The 20,199-nt window shown below is 40.3% G+C and overlaps 1 protein-coding gene across 1 annotated transcript in view; it reads left to right on the top strand.

Annotated features, from left to right (window-relative positions):
- Positions 1–20,199, top strand: part of LOC133419473 (protocadherin-15-like) — a 447,680-nt gene that overhangs the window by 293,369 nt on the left and 134,112 nt on the right. The window contains exons 24-26 of the mRNA XM_061708668.1: positions 5,740–5,856; positions 10,585–10,725; positions 17,256–17,368. Of these exons, the coding sequence (XP_061564652.1) occupies positions 5,740–5,856; positions 10,585–10,725; positions 17,256–17,368 (371 nt within the window). The remainder of the gene's footprint in view (positions 1–5,739; positions 5,857–10,584; positions 10,726–17,255; positions 17,369–20,199) is intronic.

Below are 20,199 nucleotides of genomic sequence, written 5' to 3'. Positions count from 1 at the left end.
TGAACTGCCACAAAGAGCAGAAACGTGCTGTGGCCACATAACTCAATATGTCGAGCCTTTTGGGGGGAAATAATGGGCACCTTGTGTGCCAAAAAAAGTGCTGAAGAGTAAAAAAAAAGATTAAAGCCATGCGTGCTGTCGTCATGATCACACCTTTCCCGTGGATGTTCATGCTTGTTTAAGCATGAAAACAGCACTTCATTCTGATGACGACCCAAAAACGTTCTTGTAGAATAAGAATTTGCTCATCTTGCGTAAAGTTGTTGAATTTTTAAAGGATGAAGATCCCGAAAGACCTGGTTCTGTTGCTCACATGAAGAATTATTTAAAAATAAAAAAGCCTTGAATAAATAAATAAATTGATAAAAAATGTATACAATTCATTAGGAGCCATGGGGACATGAATCATATTTAACATAATGTACAGGGTTAAAGATCACTTGCAGATCATTGTGTTCAGCTCTAACTAACCATATGATCCTTAATAGTCCAATAGAGCTACATTTGTAATACCTGTGTGAGCCTGCATGGAAGAAAGTGTTAATGACCACACATGAACTAACATACGAGCAAGCAAAAGCCTTCAGATAAAGCATCAAACAAGCTGGATGTGAAAGTATTTTCTGCTTTAAATCTTCGGAATTACTGTAGCACCAAAATGAAGGCTGTATTCCAGGTTTGTTAGAAAAGCAAGACAAAACTCAGGAGTATTAGCCGGCCACCTGAAAGACGTAACAGAAATGAGTGAAGCAGCATTGAAGGGAGAGTGGAGGAAGTAGACCCACTGTGGAGTAACATGCCGCTGTGTTTTCTGGTACCACTTATCCTTGTAGCAAAAATGATGAAAAGAACATCATGCGAGTTAGAATACCAGTTTACTTTTAAACCGATTTGAGCATGTCAAAGTGAAATGTCATGATACCGTGTGGAATGGCTTTCATATCAAAACAAATTCATCCAGGGCTGCGTCCAAAACTCCATACTTCCACCCTAATGAGTATGCAAAATGAGTATGTGAGATGTTTTAGTGCGTCCGAAACATTAGAACGTACTCTGTTCCGTTTTATTGGACTCTCCCCACGGAATGGGGCTCTCAATCGGCATAAAAAATGGGTTTTACTCAGGATTTTCACTTTTTCTTCCTTTATTTTCCTTTGAGATAATTTTGCGAAAGTTTCCAGGTAATAACCAGTTGGCGATTATGCCGATTGAGGCTCATGTGAGTACCCCTATGCTTCTGATCACCCTACTAATAAAGCTTTGGCTGTCTGTCAGCTGTTCACCTGCGCCGGTGTGGGATACGCCCCCCATTTAAAGGGGTATGCGAAAACATGAATGAAATAATGTTTGCTCCATACTACAAATGAAATTCACATTCTAATATTAACATTATTCATAAAAGGTCACTTAAACACAACATACTCAATAGTATGTACTATCCATACTCATTCTGGAGAAATGTATTAGTGTGGATTGATGGACACTAGCTAAGCAGAAACTTCCCACAATGCAATGCAGCGGTGTTTGGTTGCTAAGTGATACGTATATGTCATAAGTATAATATTAAGTATAATTATATTATTATATAATATTAATATTATAATATTGGTATATAATAATATTATATAATGTCATCTTGTTTCGGCCAGAATAAACGGGAAATAGCGGAGCGGTGCTACTGCTTCCTCCCAACGGCAGGAAGTGACGTGTGCGCTCTTAATAGTACGTCCGAATTAATGCATACTACTGATATATACTTAAAAGTGTGCCGAACTTAAGTATACTTTTTAGTATATACTGTTTAGTGTGGCATTTCGGACGCACCACAGGTCTAAAAATATTTACAATGGATGCCAGTGTACAAAATTCTATACGTGTCATTCAAGCACCATTCAGTCACAAGTGGCCAGCTCCTGGTATTAAAATGTGTACCCAAATACGCATAACCTTAGCTTGCTCGCTGGTATTTTTATTTGCCAAACACAGAAGCTGGACAAAAGGTGTAACTCATAACATGCCACAAATTTGAATTCATCAAACTTTATGCTTGATGACAAATGAGAGTCAGGTCCGTTGTAAACCACTCCTGTTAGTGTATTATATAGTCTGAACGAGTCTTTAGACTACGGATCTGAATCCATCCTGGAATATGCTCAGACCTTCCAGTAGTACTGGAACACTTCTGATTGGGTTTCTTAGATGAGTTTTAATGCAAAGTCTGAAGATGAGCCAAATGCTGAGGGGTAAAGTTTGCCAGAATAATTGGGAGTACAGTGATAATTTGTGCACTGTTTCACTGTTGGATGTTACTTATGTCAGAAAATATGGACATTAATTTAATACCAGTTAAGAAAATTAGGTTGTTTTTAGTTTTTCATTTGAAACTGAGCCAATTTGACTGGGGGCTAGAGATGCCTAGAGATGATGATATCTACCACTGCAATTTCAGGATTGTTAGGTCAAACAAACGCCTACAATACTGTATTTACATGCGTACTCTCATTTGTATCATGGGAGCTGACATTGATCTTAACACATGGAATTGAGGATTTCACGTGTTTGCTTTTCAATTTGCTTGTGAGGAAAATGATTAGTATTATCCCACAAAGTCATCATTTTAGAAATCATTTGCACTTTTCTTGTAGGTGTACTGTAGTCATTTGTGCATTTCACAAAAGTGTTTCGTGTTAAACAAAGGTCATGCCTATTTTAATATGGAGGAGTTTTCTTATGAACAGCTTTGGTTGTTGATAAAATAAATAAAACTAATTATTGCAAATAAAATGACTGAATTTTAAACCTAATGTGGCTGGTTATTCTAGTTTCCCTTAGCTTAAATAAAATAAACATGATTAATTGTTAAAAGCATTTCATTTTTGATGGGGTAAACATGTGGCACATGGAGCCACAGGAACGTTTCTTTTAAAGGTATTGTGACATAATTTTTAACATGCTTTAGCATAGGGATGTCCCGATCAGGTTTTTTTGACCCCGAGTCCGAGTCCGAGTCCTTTGATTTTGAGGACTTGCCGATACCGAGTCCCGATCCGATACTTTTATAAAACAATAAAAAATGAAGAAGAGAAAAGAAAATTATGCAGGATGACCCTTTTATTATATTTTAACATGTGTACTGTAAACTGAGCACATAGGAGGTAGGCAGCTTGAACATTCTTAAGTCAGTATAAAAAAATGCTCTTTTCTTTTTCTTTTTTTTTTTTTTTTTTTAGCATAGGGCTGCTTCAGCTTCAAAACAAACAGGCGTGCTCTGCGCGCATGCGGTGTATGGCTGCCGCTCCGAGCCCAGTACTCCACGTGTGCGTTGATTTATGGTCCCGCGTCACACCAACGCAGAGCCTTCCGCGACGCGGAACCATAATGTCGGCGCCGCAGCTCCGCTTCAGTCCTGGGGCCTCATCTATAAAGCTTGCTTGCGCAGAAAAAGCGCCTGAAAGTTGCGGAAGCCGCCATCTACGCAAAGCCTCGTAGGGTCTGGCGTAGGGTGCGCGTCGCCGCGAACCCTACGCTGTAGACTCTGCGTCGGTGCGACGCGGGACCATAAATCAACGCACACGTGGATGTCGGCGCCAGTGAGTATTTTCACCGGACATTTTGACCGGAGAGATTATAAAATACCGGACTTCGGCATATTTTACCGGACAAAGTCCGGCAATTACCGGACAACGGAAACCCTGATTATATATATATATATATATATATATATATATATATATATATATATATATATATATATATATCCATATATATCCGATTCCTGATCGGCTCATAACGTCCGAGTCCGGATCGAGTCTGCAATCACGTGATCGGCCCCGATTTCCGATCACGTGATCGGATCGGGACAACTCTACTTTAGCACTATTAAAAGTCTTGGCCAATATCCCTCAAATGTGTCTAAAAAGGTGTAACAAGAAAAACCCCCTTTCCTGTCAATCATTGCCCCGCTCCTCCTCCCAACCCCCCCCCCCCCCCCCCCATCCTTCACTCCTCCTCTCCCCCAAACTCCCCGCCCCCCTCAGATGAACGAAAACATACAGTTTTTTTCCTCACAGCATCTCACGCTGCCATAGCAACACCGAAGGACACGGCAATAGTTTTTATTTATTCCAAAACTTTTTTTTTTATATACAATGGCGCTAATGCACATTTATTCCACCCCGAATCAGATCCCGAAGTAGATCTTTTACTTCAAGATAGTCCACAACAAGTTCGTCCACGACGCACACAGCAGACAGTGGATCAATGGTATGTGATTTTGTCTTGCACACCGTCCACGGGCTGAGCCTCGATCAGAAGGACTCAGGCCCCCGACCGACACCGGGCAAGCGGTCTTCCGTACGCCACATTTCCCACGCCCGCCGCTCGGACGGGGATTCGGCGCTGAGCTCTTCCCTCGCCGCTACTGAGGGAATCCTTGTTAGTTTCTTTTCCTCCGCTTAGTAATATGCTTAAATTCAGCGGGTTGTCTCGTCTGATCTGAGGTCGTAGGCGAAAAAAAAAGGAGAGCGCGGGTGGAGAGGAGAGACTTAGACGTCTCTCTCCCTCCAGCCCGCGGCTCAGTGCTCGGGTGATTTGTCTTGTGGGCGGAGAGAGGATAGGTGATGGGCAGGGAGCTGGGTGGAGGGGGCGGTGATTTAGCCGACCTATACGTAACGATCCGCCACCCAACCAGATGCGCCGTTTTTGCATAATTATGCAGAAACTCCCAGAAAGCACACAATACACTGAATGTTAAAAGTTCGGTTTTTTTGGGTGTAATTGATGTCAAGACACCCAACAAAACACAAAAAATCAAGAAAAATTTGTTTTTCATGTCACAATCCCTTTAAGAAGTCATGTCATAGATGTAATAAGATTGTTTAAATTCGTAGGAAACGTCCTGAATTTAGGTGATACATTTGACTTCTTCCGCATTTATTCTTATCTGGATGACCGCACAAGTAAAAGTGGATCATTTTTCCCCGCTCTCCCGTACACATGCACAGACACCGGGGAGTTTGTGTGAAAAGTTTGTACACTGAAGGATCTGACGCAGACTGTGATCGCTGACAAATGTACTTCTATACCTGACAGTCAAAGATGACTTTATCTCAGCTTACAGTGTTGGTTTGTTTGAACTTGTGTTTTTTCTTTGGATGTGATTGACATTAGAGCGATATTTGTGGTCAAAGAAACATCATTTCTTTCTGATAACAATGTTCCCACTTTGATATGACTCTGTTTGAGTTCCATGCTGTCTTGGTTAACCTGACGCTGCCGGGCCGCACATGCAGTATTAACTGTGTCTGATCTGATGCGTCAGTCGTCCTGCCAATCACATGCCAAGTATAAAACATGCTTTCATTTTTGTTCCGGAAAGTCTGATATCTGTTTGTACGGCTTTTAGATAAATTTGTGAGTTACGTGGCTCGATGTTTTTGCTTTCTTTTATTCTTTAACTCTCCTCAGAGATAAATTGATGTTTCACCAAAGTCAAACAAAACTCTTAAGAAGAATTTCAAAGCCAGTGCGAGCATTAGCAGCTATGGACGTGGGTTGTATCACAGATAATTGGCTGGATGTTCTGAATGAGATTGAAAAGACAAATTTAAAAAATGAATTGAGATCAAAAGAAACATAGCATTGTCATTATTATCACTGTTGTTAAATTTTTCAAAAGTTTCAGGCTTTGCATGTTTAGAATTCTGATGTCATGCTGTTTGTGTTTCGATCTCTCTGCAGGACATGAATGACTTTTCCCCAGCATTCAGCCAGCCAGCGTACCGAGGCTTGGTCGCCCCCAACGCAGTCAAGGGAACCATCGTAACCACGGTGATGGCCAATGACTCTGACCCCGCGGTGAGCATTTTCAGCTGCTGATATTCAATCAAACTGTTTTTCCATTGCCTGCCCTGCAAATTGTGTACTGAAACGATCCAAGATAATGATGTTTGTCTCCACTCAGTGTGTGTGCAAGTATTTGTTTGTCAGTTTTGGATCAGTTTGAACCTCTATCCCCAGTGGAGTTTGTTTTGGGGGTTTTTCTCACCACTTAGTGAAAAGTCAACCAGGCTTTTAATAGGAAAACCTCTTTGTAATATAAGCGGGTTTATTCGACTTGCAAATGAAGGTCAGCTCACTTTGGATTCTTCCACTGTGTGCCATGATAAAGTGCGATGCAATTAAATTGGGGTTTAAAAGGGGTTTAAAAGGTGGCAACATACCTTTATGGGGTCTAAGTGCAGTGCATGAGATTCCCTTTGCTGAGTCACACACACTTTTATAAGGTTTTCAGCTGCAGCGTGTGAAAACACCCTCATTTTTATTTGGGAACCAAAATCGGCCACCTGGTAAATTTTCAATTTTATCCACCAAATAAATATTTATGAAGGAGCCTCGCCACAAACACAAAAGGCTTTTTTTTTCTTTTCTTGCTTTGCATTACCGCAGAGTCTCTTAACTTCCCCATCCTCAAGCAAGATCCTCTATACCAGCAAGGTTTCCCCATAAGCCTCTTTAAAAGCCTCACTTCCTTTGGATAATGTGCTGGCTGTCCTCTTTCATCAGCTGAATGGATTCAGAGTGCAGGTTTAGGCATCAAAGTAGATTCTCCAGTCAAAGAATGACATTATACTCCTCGGTTTACGCCTTATAAAAGTACTCCCATAGCTCTTTGTGGAAGTAAATATCATCTTTTAGACTAAGATTAACGTTTGTATGTGTGGATGTAAATGTTATTTATTCGTTCTGATCAAATTTGTACATGTGAAGTAATAAAACATGAACTAACTGAAAGTTAGTATTTATTTTTTTAGGGCCCGAGCACCTTCAGTGCGAAGGCCCTATTGTATCTGTAGGAATTTTTTTTTTTCTTTCTTTTTTCTTCTGACGAAAGGAGGGCCTTTTTGCCCCCCTAAACGTCCCCAAAAAGTCACCAAATTTTGCATGCAAGTCAGGCCTGGCGAAAAATTTGATATTTAATGGTTTGCATTAATGGGCGTGGCAAAATGGCTCAACAGCGCCCCCTTGAAAACTTTGTGCCTCAAGCCCCACAATACGGTTTGTCGTACATGCACGAAAATCGGTACACACCTGTATCATGTGGCAACTTAAACAAAAGTCTCTTGGGGTCATGCCCGAAACCGAACAGGATGTCGGCCATTTTGAATTAAACGTGTCATTTTGGCGAAATGTATGCCATTCCTTTGGCAGTTAATTCAGCCCGAACCGTAACGTGCACCCAGGTGTGTTATACATAAAAATGTGCGTCTCCATCGTGCGACACCACGCATTACTTTTCTCTTTCAAAAGCGTTACCGTGGAGACGCTAGACGCCAAAAAGCGCGCCCACCCTTCATCTGATTGGTTCAGACAGAAAAAACTTTGAGCCTCAAGCCCCATAATACGGTTTGACGTACATGAACGAAAGTCGGTACACACCTGTATCATGTCGCAACTAAAAGAAAAGTCTCTTGGCGCCATGGCCGAAACCGAACAGGAAGTCGGCCATTTTGAACATTCTGAATTAATCGCGTAATTTTGGAGCAATATATGCCATTCCTTCGAGAGTTAATTCAGCCCGAACCGTATCGTGAACCCAGATGTGTTATACATCAAAATGTGCGTCTCTATCCTGCGACTACACGCATTACTTTTCTCTTTCAAAAGTGTTACCGTGGCGACACTAGACGCCAACAAGCGCACCCCCCCTTCATCTGATTGGTCCATATTTGATAGTTCCCCAAAAGGCACCAAATTTGGCATGCAAGCCAGGCCTGGCGATAAATTTGATATTTCATGGTTTGCATTAATGGGCGTGGCAAAATGGCTCAACAGCGCCCCCTAGAAAACTTTGTGCCTCAAGCCCCACAATACGGTTGGACGTACATGCACGAAAATCGCTACACACCTGTATCATGTCGCAACTTAAAGAAAAGTCTCTTGGAGCCATGGCCGAAACCGAACAGGATGTCGGCCATTTTGAATAAATTGTGTCATTTTGGCGAAATTTATGCCATTCATTCGGCAGTTAATTCAGCCCGAACCGCAATGTGCACCCAGGTGTGTTATACATCAAAATGTGCGTCTACACCCTGCAACACCACGCATTACTTTTCTCTTTCAAAAGTGTTACAGTGGCGACGCTAGACGCCAAAAGGCGCGCCCCCCCTTCATGTGATTGGTCCATATTTGATAGTTCTCCAAAAGTCACCAAATTTTGCATGCAAGCCAGACTTGGCGATAAATTTGATATTTCATGGTTTGCATTAATGGGCGTGGCCTAACGGCTCAACAGCGCCCCCTAGATGACTTTTATCTGCCATAACTTTTGAATGGTTTGACATAGGAAGTTGTGGGTGGTGTCATGGGACTCTGTAATGAGTTCTTAAGCTTCGTTGGCCTTAATTAGCCCCGCCCCTTCTTCTGATTGGTTGTCCCGATTTTCTGCTATAACTTTGGAATGGTTTAACATAGAGAGTCGTGGGTGGTGTCATCAGATTCTGTATGGAATTCTTGACCTTCATTGGCCTGAATTAGCCCCACCCCTTCTTCTGATTGGTTGTCCCTTTTTTCTGCTATAACTTTTGAATGGTTTGACATAGGAGTCGTGGGTGGTGTCTTTTCTGATATGCTTATGGGGGCGGTGGCCGTCAGTGCGAGGGCCCGTTCATCGCTGCTTGCAGCTTTAATTATTTTTACTTTTTGTTTGATACCAAACAAAAAGATCATCTCGCAACCCTTTATGTATTGTTAAAAGAGAATAAATATACATGTTATGTTTAGTCTTTTGAGTTTGATTTCATAACCTTTAGAGAAGTCAATTATCTAACATTGAACCAAAGTTCGTCCAACGCTGTATTGTGTTCAGGATTAACACTGGTGAACACAGATACGTGTTGGTGACGTGGTGTTTGAAGGGTGTGGAAAGCATGTCACACCCAAAATATACACTTAACACTTGACAAAATCTACTCTCGAAGTGTTACTTTTGATCTAAATAGTGCTTGAATAAAATGACAACCAACACTGACAAGTGAAGAGACATATTTAGTGTGTATGTATGCAGAGGTTAAGTTGCTGTTACGTCATCACAAAGACTCTTGTTCTGTGTCTTTATTGGTCACTCTCGTTCTCTCTTCCATCATTACCTCCTTCACTCTCTTTATCTCCTCTGCTATGACATCCACTGCAGCTGAATTCATGACTTCATGACATGAATTTGTGACATAGACCGGTACGCAGTATTTGTCAGCCAATATTCCTTAAAATTCAAAGAAAATGTAACATTTTAACATAAAAGGAAAATACTTTTTGTTCTACTTTAAGGTAAAGCAGCAATTTCATTGCAAATTCCCTATAAATCAGTGGCAGAGCTGGGATTTTTTCATCATCAAGGGGCAACACTTATACAGGACTGTCTCAGAAAATTAGAATATTGTGATTTTCTGTAATGCAATTACAAAAACAAAAATGTCATACATTCTGGAAAACTCAAATATCCTATCTAAAAAAATTAGAATATTCTGGGAATCGTAATCTTAAACTGTAAACCATAACCAGTAATATTAAAATAATAAAAGGCTTGCAATATTTCAGTTGATTTGTAATGAATCCAGAATGTATGACATTTTTTTTTTAACTTTATCACAATATTCAAATTTTCTGAGACAGTCCTGTAGAATATTTGTCCATTCTTACCTTGCACAGACAAAATATTCAAAACAGACGACACTTTTAAACACACAAAGCACATGAGTAATTATTAGCAGAACATATTGAACCTTCTTCTGACCCTTTCAGTTGCATCCACTTAAAATGTCATCAGTGATGTGGAATACAGGACAGATAAGTGACCGGGCAGGGGCTCTCTCAGGGGGCCGGTGCCCTTGTGGCCCCCCCAGCCCCCCCGGGATCACCCATGCCCTAAATTAGAGCCGCTTAAATTACTCGCTGGTTAGTGGCCATGACACTTTGTTGCTGCAGTCTAGCTAAACATAAAACCATGGTGCAGGAACAGCAGGAGTACTAGACCATTGTTGATAACCATCCAATTCTGAGCCTTTAATTATTTTAGAGTGACCTTCATGTCTTTGCTAAAGACATGTGGCAAGACTGCCTCACCCCCTGAGAGTAAAACAAAAGAAAAGTGAGAATTTTAAGCTAATATAACCATTTTATCGTCAAGATAAGCATGTGAATGAATATATTTTATGATATTTTCTGCCCCATTAGTCATACTAATTTATTAATGTTAATGGTCAACAAAACCCAAGAGGTTAATCACTGACCATTAGACCTTCGGACCTTCTGTAAAGCAAAGTGTCGATGTCTGCGTTTTAACTCCTTCGTTAGTATAAGGGTATAAAAACACATTTGGGGCCAAACTAATTGCTCCAGATATTAAAGACTGCGGAAGTCATTACACATCCATTACTACGCTTTGCTTCGCTCTCAGGCTTCTGGGCATAAGATCCATAATACTGGCAGCTTTCCAGGACCCATAGAGCAACATTCATCTTAATGTGAGACTTTAATGCTAAAGCAGGTACTATTTCTTTTTTTTTTGTTCCTCTCTTTTCTTCACAGGGCAGCCCGGCAGGTCTAGTTCACTACAAGGTGCACCAGGAGGCATATCCGTATTCCGCGACTATATTTGATGTAGAAAAGGAAACAGGACATGTGGTAACCAGAGTGAACCTTAATGAGGAGCCCAACCTAAAGTTCAGTGTAAGTATGCACACGGTTGTTCTTCCTAGTCAGCAGTAATCAGCAGAAAAATGTCATCAAGGGCTTGTTCAAAAAGAATTGTTGGGTGTTTCATTCAGCAACGTGCTAGATCAAACTTTTTTTGTTTTCTATGCTCTTTTTTTTGTTTGTTTTTTTTGAAAGTACAGCTTATAGTTTAGTTCTTAGCTGGCTTTGGCTCGAGTTAAGTTCGTAGTGAAGTGCTATCCTTCACTACTAGGGGTGTAACAATATATCGTACCACGAAATTTTGCGATACAAAAACGTCACAATACGTGTCGTGGAGGTGACAAACTGTATCGCGATATTGGGTTATTAATATTAATCCATTGTGTTCACTAGTAACGCGCATCCGACCACACGTGCCGACCGCGCCTCGACCCGTGGACCAAAATCTTCCTCCGCTCAGAAAAAACTAGTACCGTTTTGGTCCCGATCACGGGACTCTTGGGGGTTTTGAGCTCTGAACTTTTACTTATGTTAGGCTGGTGTAGAGTTAAGCCTTACCTTATTAAATTAAACCTTTTTGGGGTCGTGAGTAGAATAAACACAGGGACAACTTCTGCTGAGTTCCAGTGTACTTTAATGTCCCTCAACAGTGTAGGATTTTAGAGCATCAACACAGCACCTAGTGCCGTACTGTGGCGTATCACTCCGCCCAATCTAAAACAGACTAATCACTTCAGATAAACTGACTAGTGTCATTATAGTCCCTGATTTACATCAGAATATAAAGAATATATTTATAAAATAATGAACCCTCAATTACCAAAATAACCTTCTTAACAAAAATAAATCTCCTCTTACACTTATAAGGTGAGCATGAATCAATCTTTGTTATGATGTAAAATTGTATGTATTTATTTACTTTTAGTTATTTATTTAATTTTAGTTGTTACATTTCTGGAAAAGAAAAAAGCCAAATCATACATGAGAGAAACTATTCAGTTTGTGGCAAAATATTTGTACTTGTATGAAACTGAAGATGCATAATGCAAACCTGACATTTACTTTTAGTTCAGTTTGTGGAAAATGGTTGGCCTGGCTTTCTCTTTAAAACTTAAACAGTTATAAAACATTACAAACTGTAACAATAGGGCAAACGCACAGTATTGTTTTGTATTTTGTGTCTTTCAAATAAAAGACAATTTTTTCCAGTCATATGTTCCTCATTCAGGGTTGTTAAAAAATACTGCTATAATATCGTATCGTATCATTATCGTGTATCGTACCGTATTGTGAGATTAGTGTATCGTTACACCCCTATTCACTACTACATACTACACCCTGTTGTGAGTGACATTTTTCTCTTTAATGAATATTAATTTGACAAATTAATTCAGCTGCAAGATCTCCACAGCTTGTAGGATGTAAAGATCAGCCACCGGCATACGTGAACCCTCCAGTTACAGTAACATGTTTACAGCAGAGCTCCAGTGTCGTCCTCAAACTCTCCTCCCAAGCACGGACACGAAACCACCATCACTGTAAAACAAAAAAAGCCAGCTGTGATAGAGTTGTCCCGATCCGATCACGTGATCGGAAATCGGGGCCGATCACGTGATTGCAGACTCGATCCGGACTCGGGCGTTATGAGCCGATCAGGAATCGGATATATATATCAGGGTTTCCGTTGTCCGGTAAAATATGCCGAAGTCCGGTATTTTATAATCTCTCCGGTCAAAATGTCCGGTGAAAATACTCACTGGGGCTGCGGGACTAGGGACTAGAGTCCCCGGGAGCACCGCGGAGGGACACGCCGAGCCCCGGTGCCGGGAGCCGGGAGGAAGCGGAGCTGCGGCGCCGACATCCACGTGTGCGTTGATTTATGGTACCGCGTCGCACCGACGCAGAGTCTACAGCGTAGGGTTCGCTCTGCGTTGGTGTGACGCGGGACCATAAATCAACGCACACGTGAAGTAGTGGGCTCGGAGCTCGGAGCGGCAGCCATACACTGCATGCGCGCAGAGCACGACTATTTGTTTTGAAGCTGAAGCAGCCCTATGCTATCATGTCTGTTGTGTGGAATTACTTCAGAGTGAACGAGGATTTTTTTATACTGACTTAAGAATGTTCAAGCTGCCTACCTCCTATGTGCTCAGTTTACAGTACACATGTTAAAATATAATAAAAGGGTCATCCTGCATAATTTTCTTTTCTCTTCTTCATTTTTTATTGTTTTATAAAAGTATCGGATCGGGACTCGGTATCGGCAAGTCCTCAAAATCAAAGGACTCGGACTCGGACTCGGGGGCAAAAAAACCTGATCGGGACATCCCTAAGCTGTGATGTAACTGAGCAGGCAGTTCTATAAATACAGCCCCACCTCAAGATAGTGATATTAATGTGTTTAGCAGTTTAAGCCCAGCATAACCAGCAAAAAAAAAAAAAGGAAATCCCACAAGACCACTGAATCTGAAACTTTGTAGCTCACATGTAGATCATGTGCTATAGTGCATCTCTACAAATAAACATTAAACCTCTGGGAATTTTTCTCCCCATGATGGGGTCAAAGTACACAAAAGAACTACACACGGCTCATTATTGCATCGTAAAACGAGGGGGTACAACGTATTTCACAACACCTGACTCAAGGTGGGGTTCACTTGGCGTAACGTAGCCTAGAGAGTTTGACAAGAACCTAGAAAGTTCCAGTTCTAATAGAAGACACTCGTCCGGCTCTAAACTCACAGCGACAAAACCACAGCGACAAAACACAGCAAACCTTCACGTCTCACCGAAGAGATTCTGCTCCTCGTTTCCTTTACATCTGCTCCTTCGGATTTTTGAGCATCATTAGCTTTTATAAAAACAAACTTGGAACAAGGTATTTTTTCTTATTTTATGGAACTTTCCCATTTTGTATTATTTTCTTTACTGGCACCATTTGCTATTTAAATTTTTTTATTTAATTCCCTGCATGCCAGGTTTCTGCGTTCCTATTTGTTTGACATCTATAACTTTTGTTTCTTCCTCACTGACTACGTTTACATGCAGTCAAAATTCGGGTTATTGCTAATATTCCGGTTGCTGTAACATTCGGAATAATCTGTTTACATGCGTGAGCAAACAGGGTTATCCCTGTATACATGGTAATTTATCATTTGGGATATCTGGATCAAACCAGCGACGCACGGAGAACGTGATGACGCAATTACCGTCATTTCTGCTTCTTCTTCCTGTATCCAAATTCAAAACAAATGCTGCTTCGTACAACTTTTCTCTCACCTTCTTGTAAATCTGGCTATCCCGGTACTTTCTACCGTCTACAAATGCAGAAATGTTCATATCCTTCATTACATTTATGAAGTGATTAGTCTCCTCCTGGTCTTGTGTTTCTCCGTGTTTATAAGAACTTCCTGGACTCAAAAGACCAGGATTCCTTGCGAACAGAACATGTGCAGAAAACTAATTCCTGTTCCGTTTGATGGGGATATTCCGTTTGGCGTTTACATGACCCAATATTCAAGTTTTAAAAGGAGTAACCCAGGGGTCATATTGGGGTTTTTAAAACCCGAATATGAGCAAATTCTGGTTATTCAAAGGGGTTATTGGTGTTTACATGGCCGTGCAAATTCGGGTTATTACCAATATTCGGGTTTTAAAAGGGTTATTGATATGCATGTAAACGCAGTCTATGTTCCCTTTTTCATATTTATATGCCTTATAGAAGGCACTAAGATTTTTTTTTACAATTTTATTATATTTTGCTTTTTTTAATGTTATTATTGCTGTTTTTTATTTTACTTTTGTGCTATTTTTATTTTCTTATAAAGAGATTTAAGTTTAGGAACAGACCTAAAATCATGACTAATGCAACAATGAATTTCCTTTGGGGGATCAATAAAGTATTTTTTTAATTGAATCACATTACTGCAGTAATTATTATCCAGTTCAAGCCTTCTATCATTTCAGGAATTTAAACACTGGAAGAGGGAACATATTCTTGAATTTCAGTCTCAGCCAGTTAGTTTCCAGGATTCTTCGAGACATCAAATGCGTCTCTCTCCAGCAATCTGGGGCATTTTCTGGCCCTTTTATCCCCTAAAAACCTTAGGGGGTAGACCTGGAACGTAAATCTGCCAGGTCCATTTTCCAACCCCATTGTTCCTCCATCAAGAGGGGGCGGGGGGTGGGGGTGCGTTACGAGGCCACCTCGCTGTTGCCAAAATGGCAAGGCTGAAAACAAGGACTTGACTCAGGATCACATTAAATCAGGTTTATTTTCAGTCGGAGGCGGTTGTGAGGGAAGTTACAGCGGGTGATACAACCAGGAGCAGAGTCAGAGTTACAGGAAAAAGACCCTGTTTCAAACTGTTGTGCGTGCTCTTAAGCCTTAAGAGTTTGACCTAACATTTAGTCCTAGAAAAGATACTATAGCACAGCAGTATCTGCTTGATGCAAAACATGGCCTTGGAAACATTTCTTCTCCTCACAGGCCGGAGCCTGCAAACTGATTTTGCCCAATTCTCTCCCAGCTCATGAAGACCTACAAACACCTTTTATTTTACAGTATTTACCACGGTGAATGTACCAGGAGCAGCGAGCTGGCTTCAGGCTAACAGAGTCAGTAAGCAGAGGGGAATAGGTGTTTCTGTGTTGCGACCTCCAGGTCGATAGAGCAGTGTATGTCTATAAAATCCCACTACGTTATTGTAAATATCAATATAAAGTCACAAGGTTATGTATGTAGCGCTGTTTAAAAATGCTCATGGGTCATTTTACGTTGAACTTGGCAACAATCTTTTTTTGCATCACTTCTACCTGGATTTGGTTTTATCTTCAATTTAAAATGTTTTTCTACCAAAAGTTTCATTTGTCATATTATACGTTATATTAAACTGATGGACAGAGAGAAAAAAAATGATGACAAAATGATACAAATATCTATTTTCATCACTGTAATTCATTGAGTGCTTTATATAAAACCATGCTTTGCTGTCTTTGCAGTATACAGGACTGTCTCAGAAAATTAGAATATTGTGATAAAGTCCTTTATTTTCTGTAATGCAAAAATGTCATACATTCTGGATTCATTACAAATCAACTGAAATATTGCAAGCCTTTTATTATTTTAATATTGCTGATTATGGCTTACAGCTAAGAAAACTCAAATATCCTATCTCAAAAACTTAGAATATTCTGGGAAAGGCTTGCAATATTTCAGTTGATTTGTAATGAATCCAGAATGTATGACATTTTTGTTTTTTTTAATTGCATTACAGAAATTAAAGAACTTTATCACAATATTCTAATTTTCTGAGACAGTCCTGTATGGTGGTTTTTTAACTTTAGCAAGGCGCTTCAGACTGATCTCTTCGAACTGTAAACATCGGCACTCATGTAGTCCGGATTTTATTATGAGATTTATTAGATATGTCTTTGTTTTGATTTGCTTTTGGATTTTGGTTGGAGTGATGAACGTTAAAAATTAAAGTTATAAATTAATATTAAACTTTCAGATTTTTTCTTCCAGTATTTGAGTACCTAAAGGTGTTTTTTCACGTGACACTCTCCTAAATCCCCATCCTGCAGTAGCTTATTAGTTTCAGAACTGCCTGTTCTCCGCTACATGCCTCAATGTGCCTTTGAGCCATGCTAATTTCATCTTTTGATTGGGCTTTAATTAACACAACCAGGATTCAGCGTCCTCTGAAGATGTCGCCCAGGGGAATAATTCTTCCTCCTTTGCTCTGAATAACTCAAACAAAATGTCCAAAACAGTGCTCAGTTTGTAGATTATGATTGTGATGAACACGGTTTGAGGTATTAACTTTATAGGGATGGATAATCTGTAAGGAACATCTTGCTTATGTGTAGCAAAGAAAGCCTAAAGGCATCAAGTGCCTTTAGTGCTTAAGTGGTTAGGGTCACATTAGTATGCATCAACAAAGTGTTCATAACAGCCAATTTAAATCTGAATGTACTGAAAAAAATCAGGTTATGATGAGAACGAGCAAAGCTCTTAACCTCCACGCCTTCCAAGTTCCACAAATTCTTGGTTTTTAAAGTTTTTCATGCATTTAAGAGTTTCTTGGTTCAAAGATGAGTATACTGTATGAGTAATACAAAGGTAGTCTTCTGCCAGTAACAATACCCTGACTGGAAAATGCACAAATACGTTATATTTCACTGTCTTCATATTTAAGGTGTGTGTTCATAAGGATTCCTTCGGGTCTGGTTCATCTCAAATGAATGAAGACAGACAAAGCAAACAGGAAAAAATGAGAACCTCACAGTGTGACACGCATTTCTTCAGTTTCCATGTCCTGGAAATGTGCTTTTGGATTGCAGGAAAACAAACAAGACATATCTTTTGCCTAATTTTATAGCCTGCTCTGTATTAGCTGCATTATGTTTATCCTTATTTCTGCTCTAACTATAAGCAACAAAATAAAGATGTTGGACTGCTGGAGGGCGAGAATGAGAACAGCAGCCGGGATGCAACGTTTGGGGATGTTCTGACTGTTCTTACCCCCCTGTGTGTGTGTGTTTGTGTGTGTGTTTGACAGCTGGTGGTGGTTGCCTACGACCACGGTGAGCCTATGAAAGAGAATACAACTCTGGTGGAAATTACAGTCCTTCAGCCCTCAGTTATTCCAGTCTTCACGCAGGAGGAATACAGGTACACACACACACACACACACACACACACACACACACACACGTTAAATGTGCATTCTTGCTACCCAGATTTGATTTTATTTGGATCCCCATTATCTGCTGTAGTTTACATCAACTACTCTTCCTGGGGTCCGATCAATGAAACGATAAAAATAATATGATAAAAATAAAAATACAGTTCAGAAATACACTAACAAACATCACAAAAAGATTAACATAGACAACATACAGTCTATAAAAGTAACAACATTTAACAAATCAGCAAATGTAACAAACATCACAAAAAGATTTACATAGACAACGTACAGTCTATAAAAGTACCAGCCATTAGCAAATCATTTAGCAAGCAAATAGCAGCAAAGCATAGTCTTAACATCCAATCAGATATTGTGATTGTGACATGTGATCTTGTGGGGGATCATCACACATATACAGTCAGTACGTTCACATGCAGCGATTCAACCTGGTTGCAGATCTTATCACATAATGACATGCAGAAGATTGGATCACTTGTCTGATTATACATGCTGTTCTGAGATCAGACTGAATCAGATTGAATAAACCACTGTAACCAGAGCACGGCTGACTCCGTGACGCTAGGTGGCGCTGTACCCAAGGTAACCATTTCAACAAAGAGCCACTTCCGGTTGACCTCCGCTTACCAACAACAAGAAAGAAAGATGGCGTCCGAGCACCTCGACGAGGCTACAGCAGCCTACATTTCCTGCATTATGTACCTTTTAGTGCTGATGATGAAAAGAACAACGAATCTCCTCATGAAGCCCGCGTCAGCCATCTCTTTGGCGATCTTTTTATAAAGGTCCGTGTTCCTACTTTTCCGTCCATCCATGAACCTCAAAATGTTTAACTCTTGCATCTGCCGCAGCAGAAAACGCGTCTCCTCGTCGGACCAAAAATGAGTTCTTCCTGTAGACATGTTTTGAAGAATTAAAGAATGGCTAAACACGCGCCGCCTCCTTTTCAACTACTGAGCACGCGTCGTCTCCTTTCACTTCCGGGTGAATCCCCTCCCCCGGGGGAAAACCCCACCCGGGGGAAATTCTCGAGCATGCGCAGACTGCAATATCTATGTCCCCGTATGTATGGCGTTAACAACCTGGTTGCGACTGGCTTATCTAGGTGCTCCAAACTGGTTGATGAATCCGACTTGACCAGGTTGACTTGACCAGGTTGAGGTGTTTCCATGCAGTTTAAAAGTCGGAACGATGTCTGCAACCGATCTGCAACCAGGTTGAATCGCTGCATGTGAACGTACTGAGTGTCAAAACACACACACTCAGATACAGCAAGACACACCGTAAATAAATAATTTATGGTTAAACTACCTTTTGTGAGCTATGTGTTTCTTCACCTGTTTTTTGAAACTGACCTTGCTCTGGGTTTTAGAAATGTAACCCGGAAGAGAATTCCATTCAGCAATGGCTCTGTAGAGACTGTTTGTTGTTGAAATTAGTTTTTGCTTTTGGAACACAGTATTTACCACTAACTGCATGTCTGGTGGGATATGAGTGTGTCAGCACTGAGTGTAAGTTGTTCATAAAGACAATCAGGGATTTTCAGATGATAAATGTCTCTCACAAAGGAGATTAGGGATGATTTTAACCTTGCATCTACTTTCAGCCAGCCAAGTTGAACATGCATGTCATTAATGTTAGATCTTAACGTGCAATCAAGGGCAACCAGATGTTGGTAAAAGTTCCAAAGCACCTATTTAGTTGTCCCGGGAGTTAACCATTTTATCTCAATTTCAGAGAAATAAGAGATTGTGAATAAAGTTGGATGATGTCCAGTTTGCCAGAGGAAGACGGAGGATTTGTTCCTCATGCGGCAAATTAATGAATTGCATTAATAAAGATGTAATTAAAACATTGAGAGGAAAGTCCATGGTGTGGAGAACTGAATGATAATTAGCTTTTACCTGATGGATTAAAAGTAAACAGCATTTCTTGTGGCTCTTGCACATTTCAGTATGAAGTATTAAAAACATAGCGAATAAGACCTCGGGACATTTAGTGACTTTTTATGCGGCGGTTTTCTCTCTCCAGATGCTCAGCACATAACAGCGCAGCGTGCACTGTCTAAGTGACATGCTTAATGTCTTTCTCTAAAACTCAGTTTTGATTACAACTCAAGTGATGAGCTTCAGAAACCCCTGAATGTCAAACCAGTAAAATTTATGAAGTTCGGCAAAGTTGGCAGGAAAAATGCTCCTGGGAGTAAAAGCAGCAGAAACTTGAGAGAGATTATGACCTGTTTCATTGCAGTCATCAACATCAAATCACCCTACCCACTCGCCGTGAAACTGTTACTTTAAAGTCTCTGTGTTTAACTATCTTAAAAACACTGAATAAATCATCAAACATGAGTACATATGACTGATCTTCACAGCCCTGATGTGAACATTTTGACAACTGTTTCATTTTCTTTTTAACAAAAGAACAATCAGGCTCTCCTGCAATTTAGAGAAAAAAAGTTCTGGATTCCCAATTTAACATGAAATCAACTGTCAAAAAACCATTAAAAAACCACAAAGGTGTTGCAAAGAAAAGACTTTTGTGGACAGCTGCCACGACCAAGCTTTTACAGAGACAACTCATTTGCTGACTTGACTGCAAACATCTGAAATGATTCACTCATAAACCACAACAGCAGCAGGACACATAAAATATGCAGAAACAGACAAACTGCAGTGAATCTGCCAGCAGCATTACAAAGATGGGGTTCCACTAGGGCTGGGCGATATATCGAGATTTTAATATATATCGATATATTTTCAAACGCGATATGGTACGAGACAATATCGTTTTTATC

Source organism: Cololabis saira, chromosome 19 (genome assembly GCF_033807715.1).
Source record: "Cololabis saira isolate AMF1-May2022 chromosome 19, fColSai1.1, whole genome shotgun sequence".
Classification (NCBI taxonomy): domain Eukaryota; kingdom Metazoa; phylum Chordata; class Actinopteri; order Beloniformes; family Belonidae; genus Cololabis; species Cololabis saira.
The sequence above is the reverse complement of the archived record's forward strand: the minus strand, read 5'-3'. Positions and strand labels throughout refer to the sequence as shown.